We start from the raw sequence: 12,842 nt of genomic DNA on the forward strand, positions 1-12,842 counted from the left end.
AAAAAAACCAGGTGCCATCAGAAGGTCCATCAGTGGGGCCAGGACACTAGAAGTCCTCCCACTGTTGCCCTCCCAAGCACCAAGAATACAGAGATTCACTGCCCCAGACAGAGAGTTCTATCAATACCCTGTGGCTAATAGCCACTGATGATCTCTGCTGCATATGTTTATCCAACCCCCTCTTGAAGCCATCTATGCTTGTAGCGGCACCACTTCCTGGAGTGTGGAGAGAGCAGGTTTGGGAAGGGAAGGGATCTCAGCAGGGTTTAACACCACACAGTCCATGCTCCAAAGCAGCCATTTTCTCCAGGGGATCTGATTTTTGTAGTCTGGAGATTAGTAATAATTCCAGGAGATCTCCAGGCCCCACTTGGAGGCTGGCAACCCTATTTCATGCTCAAGTCAAGGAGTTAAAAGATGTGGATTGGGTGTTAAGACAGGAAGAGAAATTGCCTCACAAGAGAAGAGGTGAATAGAATTCCATTTGACCTTGTCCTGATTTTCAGTGTCTTAATGTGGAGGAGAAAGTTGATCAGAACAGTCAGTTAGGGCACAGTTTTTCCTTTTATTATATGCAATGTTGTTTAACACAACAAAAATAATAATTCTGACTGCAGCGATTTTTAAAACTTAATTTTTTAAAATTAAAAATTCTACTAAGCAAGGTTAGAATTCTTGGATTTTCTCTTTCCAAAAAAAGTTTTTTCTTCATATCTTATTGACAAGAATAAGATAAATAAATGCTATGTAGATGGTCTTTTAAAAATTGGATGCAGCTAGTGGTTAAGTGTGCGGACTCTAATCTAGGAGAACAGGGTTTGATTCCCCACTCTTCACTTGCAGCTGCTGGAATGGCCTTGGATCAGCCATAGCTCTGGTAGAACTGTCCTTGAAAGGGCAGCTTCTGTGAGAAACTCTCTCAGCCGCACCCACCTCACAGGATATCTGTTGTGGGAGAGGAAAGTAAAGGAGATTGTAAGCCACTCTGAGTTTTTTTAAGCTCTCAAAAGACACTAGAAGTCCTTGTTGTGTTCAACAGATTGAAATGGATGCTCTTTCAAAAAAAAATACTAGGAGTATGTTCTGAGAATCACAGATCTTTTTCAGGCTTGCTTGGCAGTCTTTGGGACCCAACATCCTGAGAGAGCATGTGCAGATATTACAGTTGGGATGCTTTTCTTTCCGCACCTGCTGTGGTTGTGTTTGCATTTCTTTTTGTATCTTTTTTGTTTTCCTGCCCACAGTGAGGTAAGGAAGACCTCTCATGATGCATGTGTATGTGTGTGCTCTAGGCAGTGGAAAGACGCTTGCTTTCGCCATCCCCATGATCCACTCCATCCTTCGGTGGCGAGCCTCAAAAGATTTGGCAAGTGGAAGTGACAGTACCCTGGAAGAAGCAGCAGGTAGAGAGGATGACGTGCCGAGCCAGGAAGTGGCTAAGGAAGCAGAAGACCTGGACCCTGAGGGGAGCGAAGCTAGTGATGCTGTTGCTGAGGATGACGAATCTCCGGCAACAGGCTGTGTGGAAGTGTCGGAGGATATAGAATCGGATTTGGGTGCCAAGAAGCATGATGTACAGAAAAGCAATCCTCTTTTGGGATTGGTCCTAACTCCTACAAGGGAATTGGCAGTCCAAGTCAAGCATCATATTGATGCAGTGGCCAAATACACAGGTATGTGTGTTCTTGGCATTGCCTCTTGCCTAATTTGCTAGCTGCATATGAAATTGCTTTGGCTCCATTTCTGTGCAGGCTGTGTGTTGCTACAGAGGAAGTGAAGAGTGTGATAAAGACTGCTGATTTAGCTTCCTCAGAATGTCAGTTTTCTAGTCCTCATGAGAACATACAAAGAACTTTGCTGGATCAGACCAGTGGCCCATCTGGTCTGGCATTTTGTCTCACACAGTGGCCAACCAGTTCCTCTGGAGGGCTGACAACTGGGCATAAAGGTTTCCCTTGATCTTGCTTCCTGATGCTGGGATTCAGAAGTTAACTGTCTCCAAACATGGAGGTTCCCCTCAGTCACCATAGCCATAGACCTATCCTGCGTGAGAATAGCTGTGAGCCTTAAAAGCACTGACGGTGTATACTAAACTCTGAGAAGCCAAAGTGAATTAAAATTTCTAGTGGTTAGGACTGCTCAACCCCTTCCCATGACCAGCCAAATTAGAATAAATTATGTAAAGTGAGAGCAATTCTGTATATTTGTATAATATGTACAGGTCAGGAAATTCTGCCTCACTATCCACAGGAATGTCTAGAAACATAATTTCTTGAGTCCTGAATACAGGGTGAGTGTTAATTTGGGATATTTCTGTGTCCCTCACAAAGGAGGCTGAGATTCCTGGTATTTGTGTCTGCCCTCTTCCTGTGAGAGATGGTGTTGGTGATATTTTTTTTTTGTTTGTCTCATTTCGTTTTTACTTTGATTAAGACTTGAGGTAATTAGGTCCTTAATGCATTTAGAGAATTTTCTGGTCACTGTCAGGTACTTTGGTACTATCAGTCTGCAGTGTTCTTTCTGGTACTTGTCAGTGAACAAAATAGACCTCTTTCTGTGTTCATATTCTGGGAAGCTTTTTGCTTTAAGGCTTTCTTGAATTAAAGGAACACTGGGTGGCAGGTCAGATCTTGCAGGCTCATTCTCTGAGGAGCTGGTTCGGCAATTTCTCACATGGGTGGTGAAGCATGTCATTAGTTTGCTTTTGTGCTGTGAAATATTACACTTTTTAGGATGGAGCATCCCTTAAGCTAATGCTTCAAGACATTAATGTCGTGGCCAACTGTTCTTTCCAGGTGTTAAGACGGCCCTTCTTGTTGGCGGGATGGCTTCTCAGAAGCAGCAGCGAGTTTTGAAAAGAAAACCGGAGATCGTTGTGGCAACCCCAGGGCGCCTGTGGGAGTTGATTCAGGAGAGGCATCCCCATCTCTCAAGCCTCCGGCAGCTCAGGTATTCAGAGCCTTTCCAAAGGTGACACACTGTTCTAACAAAGCCAGGGCTACTTTAGTATTACGGAAGCTTGCCTGTACTGTGAGGTTCATTGCATGAGCATTTCTGGATGGTGAAGGATTAGTGGCACCTTTGCTCAAAGTTTGTCTTTGATACAATGAGCATTGGGGATTGCAATGAATGTAATAACCAGAATGTTGATCATTGTACTTAGAGTAATGGACTCAAGGGATTATATTCTCACAATAACCCTATGAGGCAGGTTAAAATGAGACAGAGTAATTGTCCAAAGAGTTCCACACTGGCTGTCAGTTGGCTAAGTTCCTCTTTTGAGACTTTTTGCAGAGTCAGTCATCTTAATTTCTTATTTGTCTTGATTGAGATGGTCAGGGGTCGTTTTGTAGGAAAAAAAGGTGGTGGAGCTCATCTAGGGATTGTTATGCAGTTGCACCTACTATTCAGTGGACAAGGTGGGAAGGAAGAGGTAGAACTGTCAGAAAGGTTCAGGAACTGTGCTCCTGTGAGCTCCCACTCAATCCGAGGCCTGGATGGTGTGAAAATGTTTAAGTGGAACATTTGAGGGCTTTGAGAATTGTTGTTTGTATGTTTCAATTAGTATTTTATTTGTCATCAGTATATTTGATTATCAACAGAACTCCATCTGTAAATGCTTAAATCCAGAGACTAAGTTTCCGGGCAAGCAAGACAAATCTTTTTTACAAACCTCAAAAAGTCCTAAATTTGCAGAAAAGTACATGGGGGTAAAAAAAAATCCCAAATTAATAGAAGCAGTGTCTGTAGCTTTAAGAAAGAAATGCACTCTCAGTGGCTGTTATGGACATTGCTAGGCAACCTACAATAGTATTGCCACCTTTCAAGCCTTGGTTTCTGTGAGTAAGAGGCAGGAGGAGGTGACAAGACAGTTTCCAGGCATGTTTTGGGCTTGTAGAGGGGACTAATTGGGGCCAGGTTTGGCAGCAACTACCAGGTGATTGATACTATGTGACACGCATAACTCACTTAGTAAGTCTTCTTGCTATTGTTCAATGGCACCCACACCATAAAAGCCACTATGGTGTAGTGATTAGAGTTTCAGACAAGGATGTAGGACCCAGGTTTGTATCTCCCCTCCACTGTGGTAGATCACTGAGTGACCTTGGGGCCATCACATTCAGCCTAACTCACCTCACAGGGGTTTTAGGAGCATAAAATGGAAGACAGCTACTTTGGGTCCCCATTTTGAAGACATGTGGGGTTGTAAATGAAGTTTTCCCACAGAGAGCCTGCCAGGTGAGGACGGGGAAGCTGAAGATGAGGGCAGATAATGGTATGTTGGTTGATGGGTGGGAAAGAAAGGAAGAAGCAGGAAAGGAGGCTATGGGGACTTTTGCAGGGAAGAGAAAATACTGGGGAAGGAGAAAATGAGATGTCCGCTGCAAGTCCTTGCGGATCCCATTTACCAACTGCATGAAGGCCCTCCTGTTGCTTGTGGTCAGGTTCCCTGTCATAGAGACTGTATATATTTAGTACGTATTTATCCCACCCTCCTTTCAAGGACCTCAGAGCAGAATGCATCAGTCTCACTTTTTACCTTGATAAGAACCCTGGCACTGCCAAGGTTCCCTCTAATATTTCCCCCCTGACTGAGCGGAGCAGTTCACATCCTGAGCAGAATACAACTGTTTCAGTCTTAAAATGGACAATGGGCAGTGCAAGACCCTGTGCGGCTCCAGAATGCTGCTGAGCAGGGCTTCCTGTGTTAATGAGGGGCCACTCATGCACACAGCTTAGGGCAGGGGTGTCAAACTCATTTGTTATGAGGACCAGATCTGACATAAATGAGATCTTGTTGAGCCAGGCCGTGTTGGGTTGGGCCGGGTCATCTTGGGTCAGGCTGTGTATGTACCTATTTAAGATTAGGTAGCAGAAATACAAACTTTATAAAGGACACAGACAAACACAATTAAATATATATTTTTTAAAAAACTTAAAACATGCTTAAACCGCTAGCACGTTGGTTTTAAAGGTGCTTTCTTTGTATTTCTCCCATGGGATCCAGGGAATTGGGCAAAGGAAGCTCTGGTTTTCTCCTTCCCTCCTTGGGACTGGTGAGGGAGGAGCCTCAGCCAATAGAAGGATGAGAGACTTGGCCCAGTAGCTCTGCTGTGTGATTGAGCGAGCCTGGAAAAACAAGCTCTGCCTCCCCCCCTTCGTCCCCAAGGGTGGACCCTCAGCCAATGGAGAAAATAGAGGTTTTGCTCTGTAGCACCTGTGCAATTGAGCAAGCCTTGCAATACAGAAGGATGATGAACTAAGTGATACAGAAGGAAGCAAGAGAGAGGGAGAAGGAAGCAGATGACGGCCAGTTGCTCGGGAGCCTGATAGGAGCCACCTGGGGGCCTGATTTGGCCCCTGAGCCGCATGTTTGATACCCCTGGCTTAGGGGAAACATTGCCTGGCAGCTATGAAAGATCGAGTGGACAAGTGACTTTCCCAGGGTCGCCCAGCAAGTTTCCATGGCTCAGGAGATTTGAACACCAGTCTCTGAGGCCCTAGACCAGCTCTTTAACTGCTACACAACACTGGCACTTTTATATGTTTGTTATTCTAATAGCAGAATAAGAATGGGCAAGATGAGGACTCAGATAAAATGGATTGGTCTTCATGCAACACCTTAGTTCACTTAGTTCATCCCAAGGAGCTAAGGATAGCATCCGTAGCTCTCCTTCCTCTGTTTTATTCTCCCAGCAGCCCTGGGAGGTACGCTAGATTTATAGACAGTGACTGGCCCAACATCATCCAGTGAACTGCATGACGAAGTGAGAATTTGAATCCAGGTCTCTCCTTCAACACTTTATATTGCACTGGCTGTTGAGCAAGCTTCTTATACTTTTGTTTGATTTATCTTACTCTAAGGCTGGGGTGGCCAGACTGTGGCTCAGGAGCAACATGTGGCTCTTTCACACACATTGTGTAGCTCTTGAAGCCCCCACTGCCCCATCAGCCAGCTTGGAGAAGGCATTTGTCTCTTTAAATCACTTCTCCAAGCCAAGCCAGCCAATGGTTTGGAGAATGCATTTAAAGTTAAAGTTGCTTTCTTTCCACTTCTCCCTCCCCTTCCTTCCTCCCTCCCTCCCTCCCTCCCTCCAGCATCTGATGTTTTTTCTATGTGACCCTTACATTAAACAGATTTGGCCACCCCTGAGCTAAGGTCTTGCTAAATTCCCAAGACTCAAAACCATGCCAGGACTGTGTCACTCTGCATGCTCATTCCCATTAGTTCAAGCAGAGTCGTGGCCTGGCAGGATCAGCATGTTGCATTTGATTTGCCTTGCATGTCGCCATGAGCACAGCTTCCTTTTGTCTGTCCTGATTCTTCTGCCCATCAATTCAGTTGTGTCCCAGTATAATGTGCGGCAGTATTATGCATCTCTCCATCCTCCTTTTGCATTTCCTTCATGAGGACTAGAGGTTGAGAGAAGGCTGTTTGCCCATAGATACTGTATGTTCATGGCTTGTGAGGAAAGCTGACCCCCCCTGTTGATCAGGCCAAACAGGTACTCCATCTGTTAGAGGAGTCTTGCCAATAAATACAGATGTGGCTAGATCAGGAACGTTTTACAAGCCCGCTTGTCCATGTTTATGTAGGTTAGCATTTGGAGGATAACAATACAATTACCGAAAACTTGGTCAGTTCTTTGACAACAGACTTGCTGTTTACAGCCCACACTATAAGATGTTTTGTGCAAAAACCTCAACAAATCCAGCTCTGATAAAACCATATATGGTGAGCTGCTTTGGAGGAAAGGGCTGTGTTTGCTTGGATTTTATACTTTTTACAGAAATGCTTTTGGTGTGCGGAACTGGAGGGAAATGGTGAAGAATGTAAATTGTGCTGAGCTTCAACCTTTGCTATTTTAGGTAGAGCCACGCAGGCCCCCTGTAGACGCGCATATACTCACCTGTGTCATTCAGCCTTAACAGCTGAGGTAGCAAAACAACCACAGAGGGCAAAGCGACTCTCATCATAATTGCTTTGATTTGTCATGAATAAACAGTACAAGTTCATTGCCTTCCACCTCCTGGCTCGGCTTCTGTTTGAAAGGAAGTTCAAGGAAGTTCTGGTTCCTTGTCTGTGTCTTGCCAAGGTGTTCACACTTACAGTGCCAAAAAAGTTGTCCTTTGCCTTTCCCTTCCAACGTCGACTGCGGGGTGACGTGATAGAGGTTTACAAGATAATGCATGGGATGGAGAAAGTAGAGAAAGAAGTACTTTTCTCCCTTTCTCACAATACAAGAACTCGTGGGCATTCGATGAAATTGCTGAGCAGACAGGTTAAAACGGATAAAAGGAAGTACTTCTTCACCCAAAGGGTGATTAACATGTGGAATTCACTGCCACAGGAGGTGGTGGCGGCCACAAGTATAGCCACCTTCAAGAAGGGTTTAGATAAATATATGGAGCACAGGTCCATCAGTGGCTATTAGCCACAGTGTATGTGTGTATATAAAATTTTTTGCCACTGTGTGACACAAAGTGTTGGACTTGATGGGCCTGATCCAACATGGCTTCTCTTATGTTCTTATGAATGTGTGAAATCAGCTGTAAGGGCAATTCTTACTTGCAGCATTCCATGTTTGAATAGGAGTACGTGAAGAGAAAGCCTAGACATCTCTTCACAGACTCGCAACATGTGTTGAGCGTGATGCCTAGCGCATTTGTTTTGGGTGTCTTGTATTTCACTACAAAATATCAAGAAGGGGATGTCACCCTTTTTCTTATGAGCTTGCTCTTCTGAAGCATAGCCAGTTCTCATGCATCTTGAGCAGACACCCGCAAACTGTCTCTTGTCGTCTCCCTGGCAGGTGCCTGGTGATAGATGAAGCTGACCGGATGGTTGAGAAAGGACATTTCTTAGAACTCTCCCAGTTGCTGGAAATGCTGAACGATTCCTACTACAACCCTAAGCGCCAGACGTTTGTCTTTTCTGCCACCCTGACTCTGATCCATCAGACTCCTGTTAGAGTTCTCCAGAAGAAAAATGCTATGAAAATAGACAGAAAAACCAAGTTGGAGATGCTGATGCAGAAAGTGGGCATCAAGAGCAAGCCCAAAGTGATTGACCTGACGAGAAAAGAGGCCACTGTGGAGACTCTCACAGAGACCAGAATCCACTGTGATATGGAAGAGAAAGACTATTACCTCTATTACTTTCTGCTGCAGTACCCAGGCAGGACTATGGTTTTTGCAAATAGTATAGACTGCATCAAACGGCTAACTGCACTCTTGACCATATTGGACTACAATCCTCTGCCTCTTCATGCAAATATGCACCAGAAACAACGACTGAAAAACCTGGAGAGGTTTGCAGAACGTGACCGGTAAGTTTAATGTATAGCAGTAGATAAGTATATGCTGGTCACTGATCAGTTTTCTTTGAAGGTTACTTGAGGAAGGAGTGAGGGCTTGTGAACCTGTGCCTCCATGCCAGGGCTGGATTTGGGGGGGGGGGCAACAGGGGGTGCCTGCCCCGGGCGCTGTCAGGGGGGCACCAAATTGGCCACCCCACCCATGCTTTTCTCCTCCCCCAGTCTGTGTGTACAGACCAGGGGAGGAGAAAGTAAGGGCATCCCGGTGGTGTTTGGGCCATCCTCGGAGCTGAGGAGGGCGCAAACTCTGCCCCCGCCCCTTTCTCCTCCCCTGCTCTGTTCACACAGATGGGGGGAAGAGAAAGTAAGGGCATTCTGGTGGTGTTTTGCGCCGTCCTTGGAGCCAGGACTGTGCAAATGGTGCCCCAGCCCCTTTCTCCTCCTTGGGTCTGTGCACACAGATCCAGGGAGGAGAAAATGAGAGCATCCCGGCGGGGTTTGCACCATCCTTGAAGCCAAGGCCAGCACAAACACCGCTCCCCCCCCTTCTTCTCCCTGGGTCTGTGTGCATTCCCAGGGAGGAGAAATTGACAGCATCCTGGAGGCATTTGCACGCCCCCCCCTTTTCTATTAGGTCTATGCACAGACCTGGGACAGAAAAAAAGGGGCAGGAGCCTGGGGGAGGGCAAAGACTGGTGCAGGCACCCCACCACCACCATTTTTTGAGTGGTGGTGCCATTTTTTAGTTTTGCCCCTGCTCAAAAAATGGGTAGATCCAGCCCTGCTCCATGCTGACCTCTAAAGTAGCCTGCCACATGATCACTTGCTGTAGATGGCACTTTTTCCATGTATTTTTGACTGTAGGTTGAGGCCCAGCTAAAGAAGTTGAGGTCTTGGGGGGGTGGGGGGGGACACGTTTTTTTCCCCAGAGGTTTTTTTTTCCCCAGTGGAAATTTTGAGAAACACTGAAACCTATGAATTCCTTTTTTTTTCTTTTGGAGTGAGTAAAATGCTTTTCAGACAAGGTTTTACTCACACAAAATATATAGTATGAAAAGGCTGAGGACTTTTTCTCCCCCAGTTTTTTCAATGGAAAAATACACATAAGGAACATACATACGTTATGTGTATTACCTTTGGAATGAACTGAATGTGCTATAAAGTAGCATGTCGTAATACAGTTTCAGACTTCTTTTGCTTGTAGGAAACTAAGGCACTTACAGTTTTACATTTCATAAATATGTCAGCTAATGCAGTTTTATCTGCTGAGTAAGTTATAAATTATGCATTTTGTGATGTTAAAGCTGCAAAATAGGTTTGATAGGAAAGTTCTTTCACATCCCCTGCAAAATTTCCTAGTTTCTTTGTGGAAAAACCCAGAGGTCCCCCCCCCCCCCCGCCATGTATTCAGAATTTCTAGAAATTTCACATCTCTAGGCCAGGTATATGTCTAGGTATATGTCTTTGATTCAAGGGGGGCTGATTTTGGCTTACTACCTTCCATTTGCTGAGCCCTAATACATAGAATACTATCTCTGTGTGGGCAAGGAGGCAATGTAACAGAAGCTTTATATGCAGAATGGCCTGGGTTCAGTCCCCAGAATCTCCTGTTAAAAGAATCAGGTAGTAGGTAATGTAAAAAGACCTCTGCCTGAGACCCTGGAGAGCTGCTGCCAGTCAGAATGGGCAACACTTTTAATTTGTCTTCTCCAATGTCCCTTTCCCTTATTCTTTCTCTCTTCTAGGCTTGGGATGGTACAAGGCCATATTATTCATCCTGAATATATAACCAGTGCCCAGAATTCTAATTATTTCTTTAGACTTGTTTATTGTCAAATCTTTTATTGTACATAGTATCTCTTTAACTTACTTGTCTGGTTAGAACATCAGACTGACGTTTTGGTTCTTTATGTACTATCTTTTTTTTTTGTAAATAGTTTTTTTATTTTGTAATATAACTCATGTTATTTCTCCATCTTACATTCCTACAGTATCTTACATTCATATTACAGATCCATCAATTACCTCCCTCCCTCCCCTCTCCCTCCTCCCTCCCCTCCCAAATTGACCATTATGGAACCCATTTATATTTTCAACCACATGCGCATCCTTTGGAGCCTGAGCCTTATTTCATTATTGGCCCCTCCTGTTTTTACCCATCCTATATATTTATACCACCTTTCCTTAATTTCTTCAGTCTTGTCCTCTCCTTGCTTTCCTTGTTTTAGTATTGATAATATATCTGACTGCATCCATTTGTATAAATAACTTCCATTTATCTGAAGTCCATTTCGTGGCATCTTTCCAACCAAATGCTATGACTGCCTGGGCTGCCAAAATCATAGCCTTAAATATCTTCTGGAAAAAGTTATCCATTTTAGGGTTCCCCAATATTCCCATAAATAATACCTTTCCCAAAAGTTTAACTTTAACTTTACACACTTCTTGCACCTTTCCCAAAATCTTCTGCCAAAATTCAACCACATTTGAACACTCCCACCATAAATGCACATAATGTCCCTTCTCCTTTTTTGCAATGCCAACAATTGGATCTCAATCCCTTAATCATATATGCTGATTGAGCTGGTGTTCTATGCCATTTCCAAATTAATTTCATTTCTAATTCTCTAAATTTTTCCAATTTTATATCATTAATATTTCTCATTACTTTATCTCCTGTTCTGAGAGTTCCACTTCTTTCTCCCGCTTTGACTGTATTATACTTATATAATCTTTACTTCCCCTCATAATATTATATATCTTTCTTGTTAAACCTTTTCTGTCATCTTTCCTACTTCTATACAGTTCTTCCATCTGGATATCATCCTTAAATATTCCAGAATATTTGTTGTTTCAATATACTATATAAAGCATTAACACCTAACCAATATTGACCCCCTACTATTCTTAATAAATCTTGCATTGGAATTAAAGTACCCCCGGTATCATACATATCTTTCACTTTCCTCATATCATTTTCCTTCAGTTTCTCCCAAAAGGTTCTCTCAATTTGTTTTGAACATAAGAACATAAGAGAAGCCATGTTGGATCAGGGCAACGGCCCATCCAGTCCAACACTCTGTGTCACACAGTGGCAAAAAATTTTATATATACACACACACTGTGCCTACTTAATGATTCTAATGGTGCCCATTTTGAAATTGTAGGCATCCACATTGCCTTCTTTTCCCCCCATGTTTTTAGTCCCGCTTGTCTTGGTCCTATTGTATTTTTCATGTCCCTTTTTATTTCTTGCGTAAATATGCCAAATCTACGTTCTCCTTTATCTATACTATCTTCCCATCTTACCCATTTATCTCTGTTATTTCCCTTTATGTACTATCTATTCTTAAGATATCCTTTTTTTACTTAGATTGTATATGCCTTTAATTCTAAAAAAATCTTTGGGAAATTTAAAAAAACGGACAACACTGACTAGGGGTGTGCGTTAGGTATAAACCAAACTGAGTCTGAAGAAAAGCCGATTTTTTCAGGTTAGCTATACCGAGGAGAGGATCAGCTAGGGCGGCAGGAGCTGAGAGCTCTGTGCCATCCCAGCTGGTGCGCCCTTCAAGCCAAGTGTGTGTGTGGTAGGACAAGACCTCCCCACTGCAAGCAGATCCTGGGGCCAGCTTCTCAGGCCTGGCGGTTCTCCATTATAGACTATGGGGACTGTTGACTATAATGGCCCCATAGAGTATAATGGAGCTGAAAAAATTCAGCAATCCCAAATATTTCTCAAATTCCAATATGATACTAATACTGCAATTCAGGAATATTGGGAAATACTGATATTTGGGAGTTTCCGTATATCTGAACCCCAAAAATAGAATCATTGAATCATAGAGTTGGAAGGGATCTCTAGGGTCATCTAGTTCAACCCCCTGCACAATGCAAGAAACTCACACCTCCCCCCTAAATTCACAGGATCTTCATTGCTGTCAGATGGCCATCTAGCCTCTGTTTAAAAACCTCCAAGGAAGCCTGTTCCACTGAGGAATCGCTCTGTCAGGAAGTTCTTCCTGATGTTGAGCCGGAAACTCTTGATTTAATTTCATCCCATTGGTTCTGGTCCTACCTTCCGGGGTCACAGAAAATAATTCCACACCATCCTCTATATGACAGCCCTTCAAGTACTTGAAGATGGTGATCATATCACCTCTCAGCCGTCTCCTCTCCAGGCTAAACATCCCCAGCTCCTTCAACCTTTCCTCATAGGACTTGATCTCCAGACCCCTCACCATCTTTGTCATCCTCCTCTGGACTCGTTCTGGCTTGTCTATATCCTTCTTAAAATGTGGTGCCCAAAACTGAACACAATACTCCAGGTGAGGTCTTACCAGAGCAGAGTAAAGCGATACCATCACATCATGTGATTTGGACACTATACTTTTGTTGATACAGCCCAAAATTGCATTTGCCTTTTTAGCCTTCGCATCACACTGTTGACTCATGTTCAGCGTATGATCCACTAAGACCCCTAGATCCTTTTTGCACATACTACTGTTAAGACAAGTCTCCCCC

At 43.8% G+C, this 12,842-nt stretch overlaps 1 protein-coding gene across 1 annotated transcript in view; it reads left to right on the forward strand.

The window, feature by feature from the left end:
• Positions 1 to 12,842, forward strand: part of DDX24 (DEAD-box helicase 24) — a 43,226-nt gene that overhangs the window by 4,872 nt on the left and 25,512 nt on the right. The window contains exons 3-5 of the mRNA XM_060261845.1: positions 1,293 to 1,673; positions 2,796 to 2,949; positions 7,815 to 8,330. Coding sequence (XP_060117828.1) covers positions 1,293 to 1,673; positions 2,796 to 2,949; positions 7,815 to 8,330 — 1,051 coding nt within the window. The remainder of the gene's footprint in view (positions 1 to 1,292; positions 1,674 to 2,795; positions 2,950 to 7,814; positions 8,331 to 12,842) is intronic.

Source organism: Heteronotia binoei, chromosome 21, assembly GCF_032191835.1.
Source record: "Heteronotia binoei isolate CCM8104 ecotype False Entrance Well chromosome 21, APGP_CSIRO_Hbin_v1, whole genome shotgun sequence".
Classification (NCBI taxonomy): domain Eukaryota; kingdom Metazoa; phylum Chordata; class Lepidosauria; order Squamata; family Gekkonidae; genus Heteronotia; species Heteronotia binoei.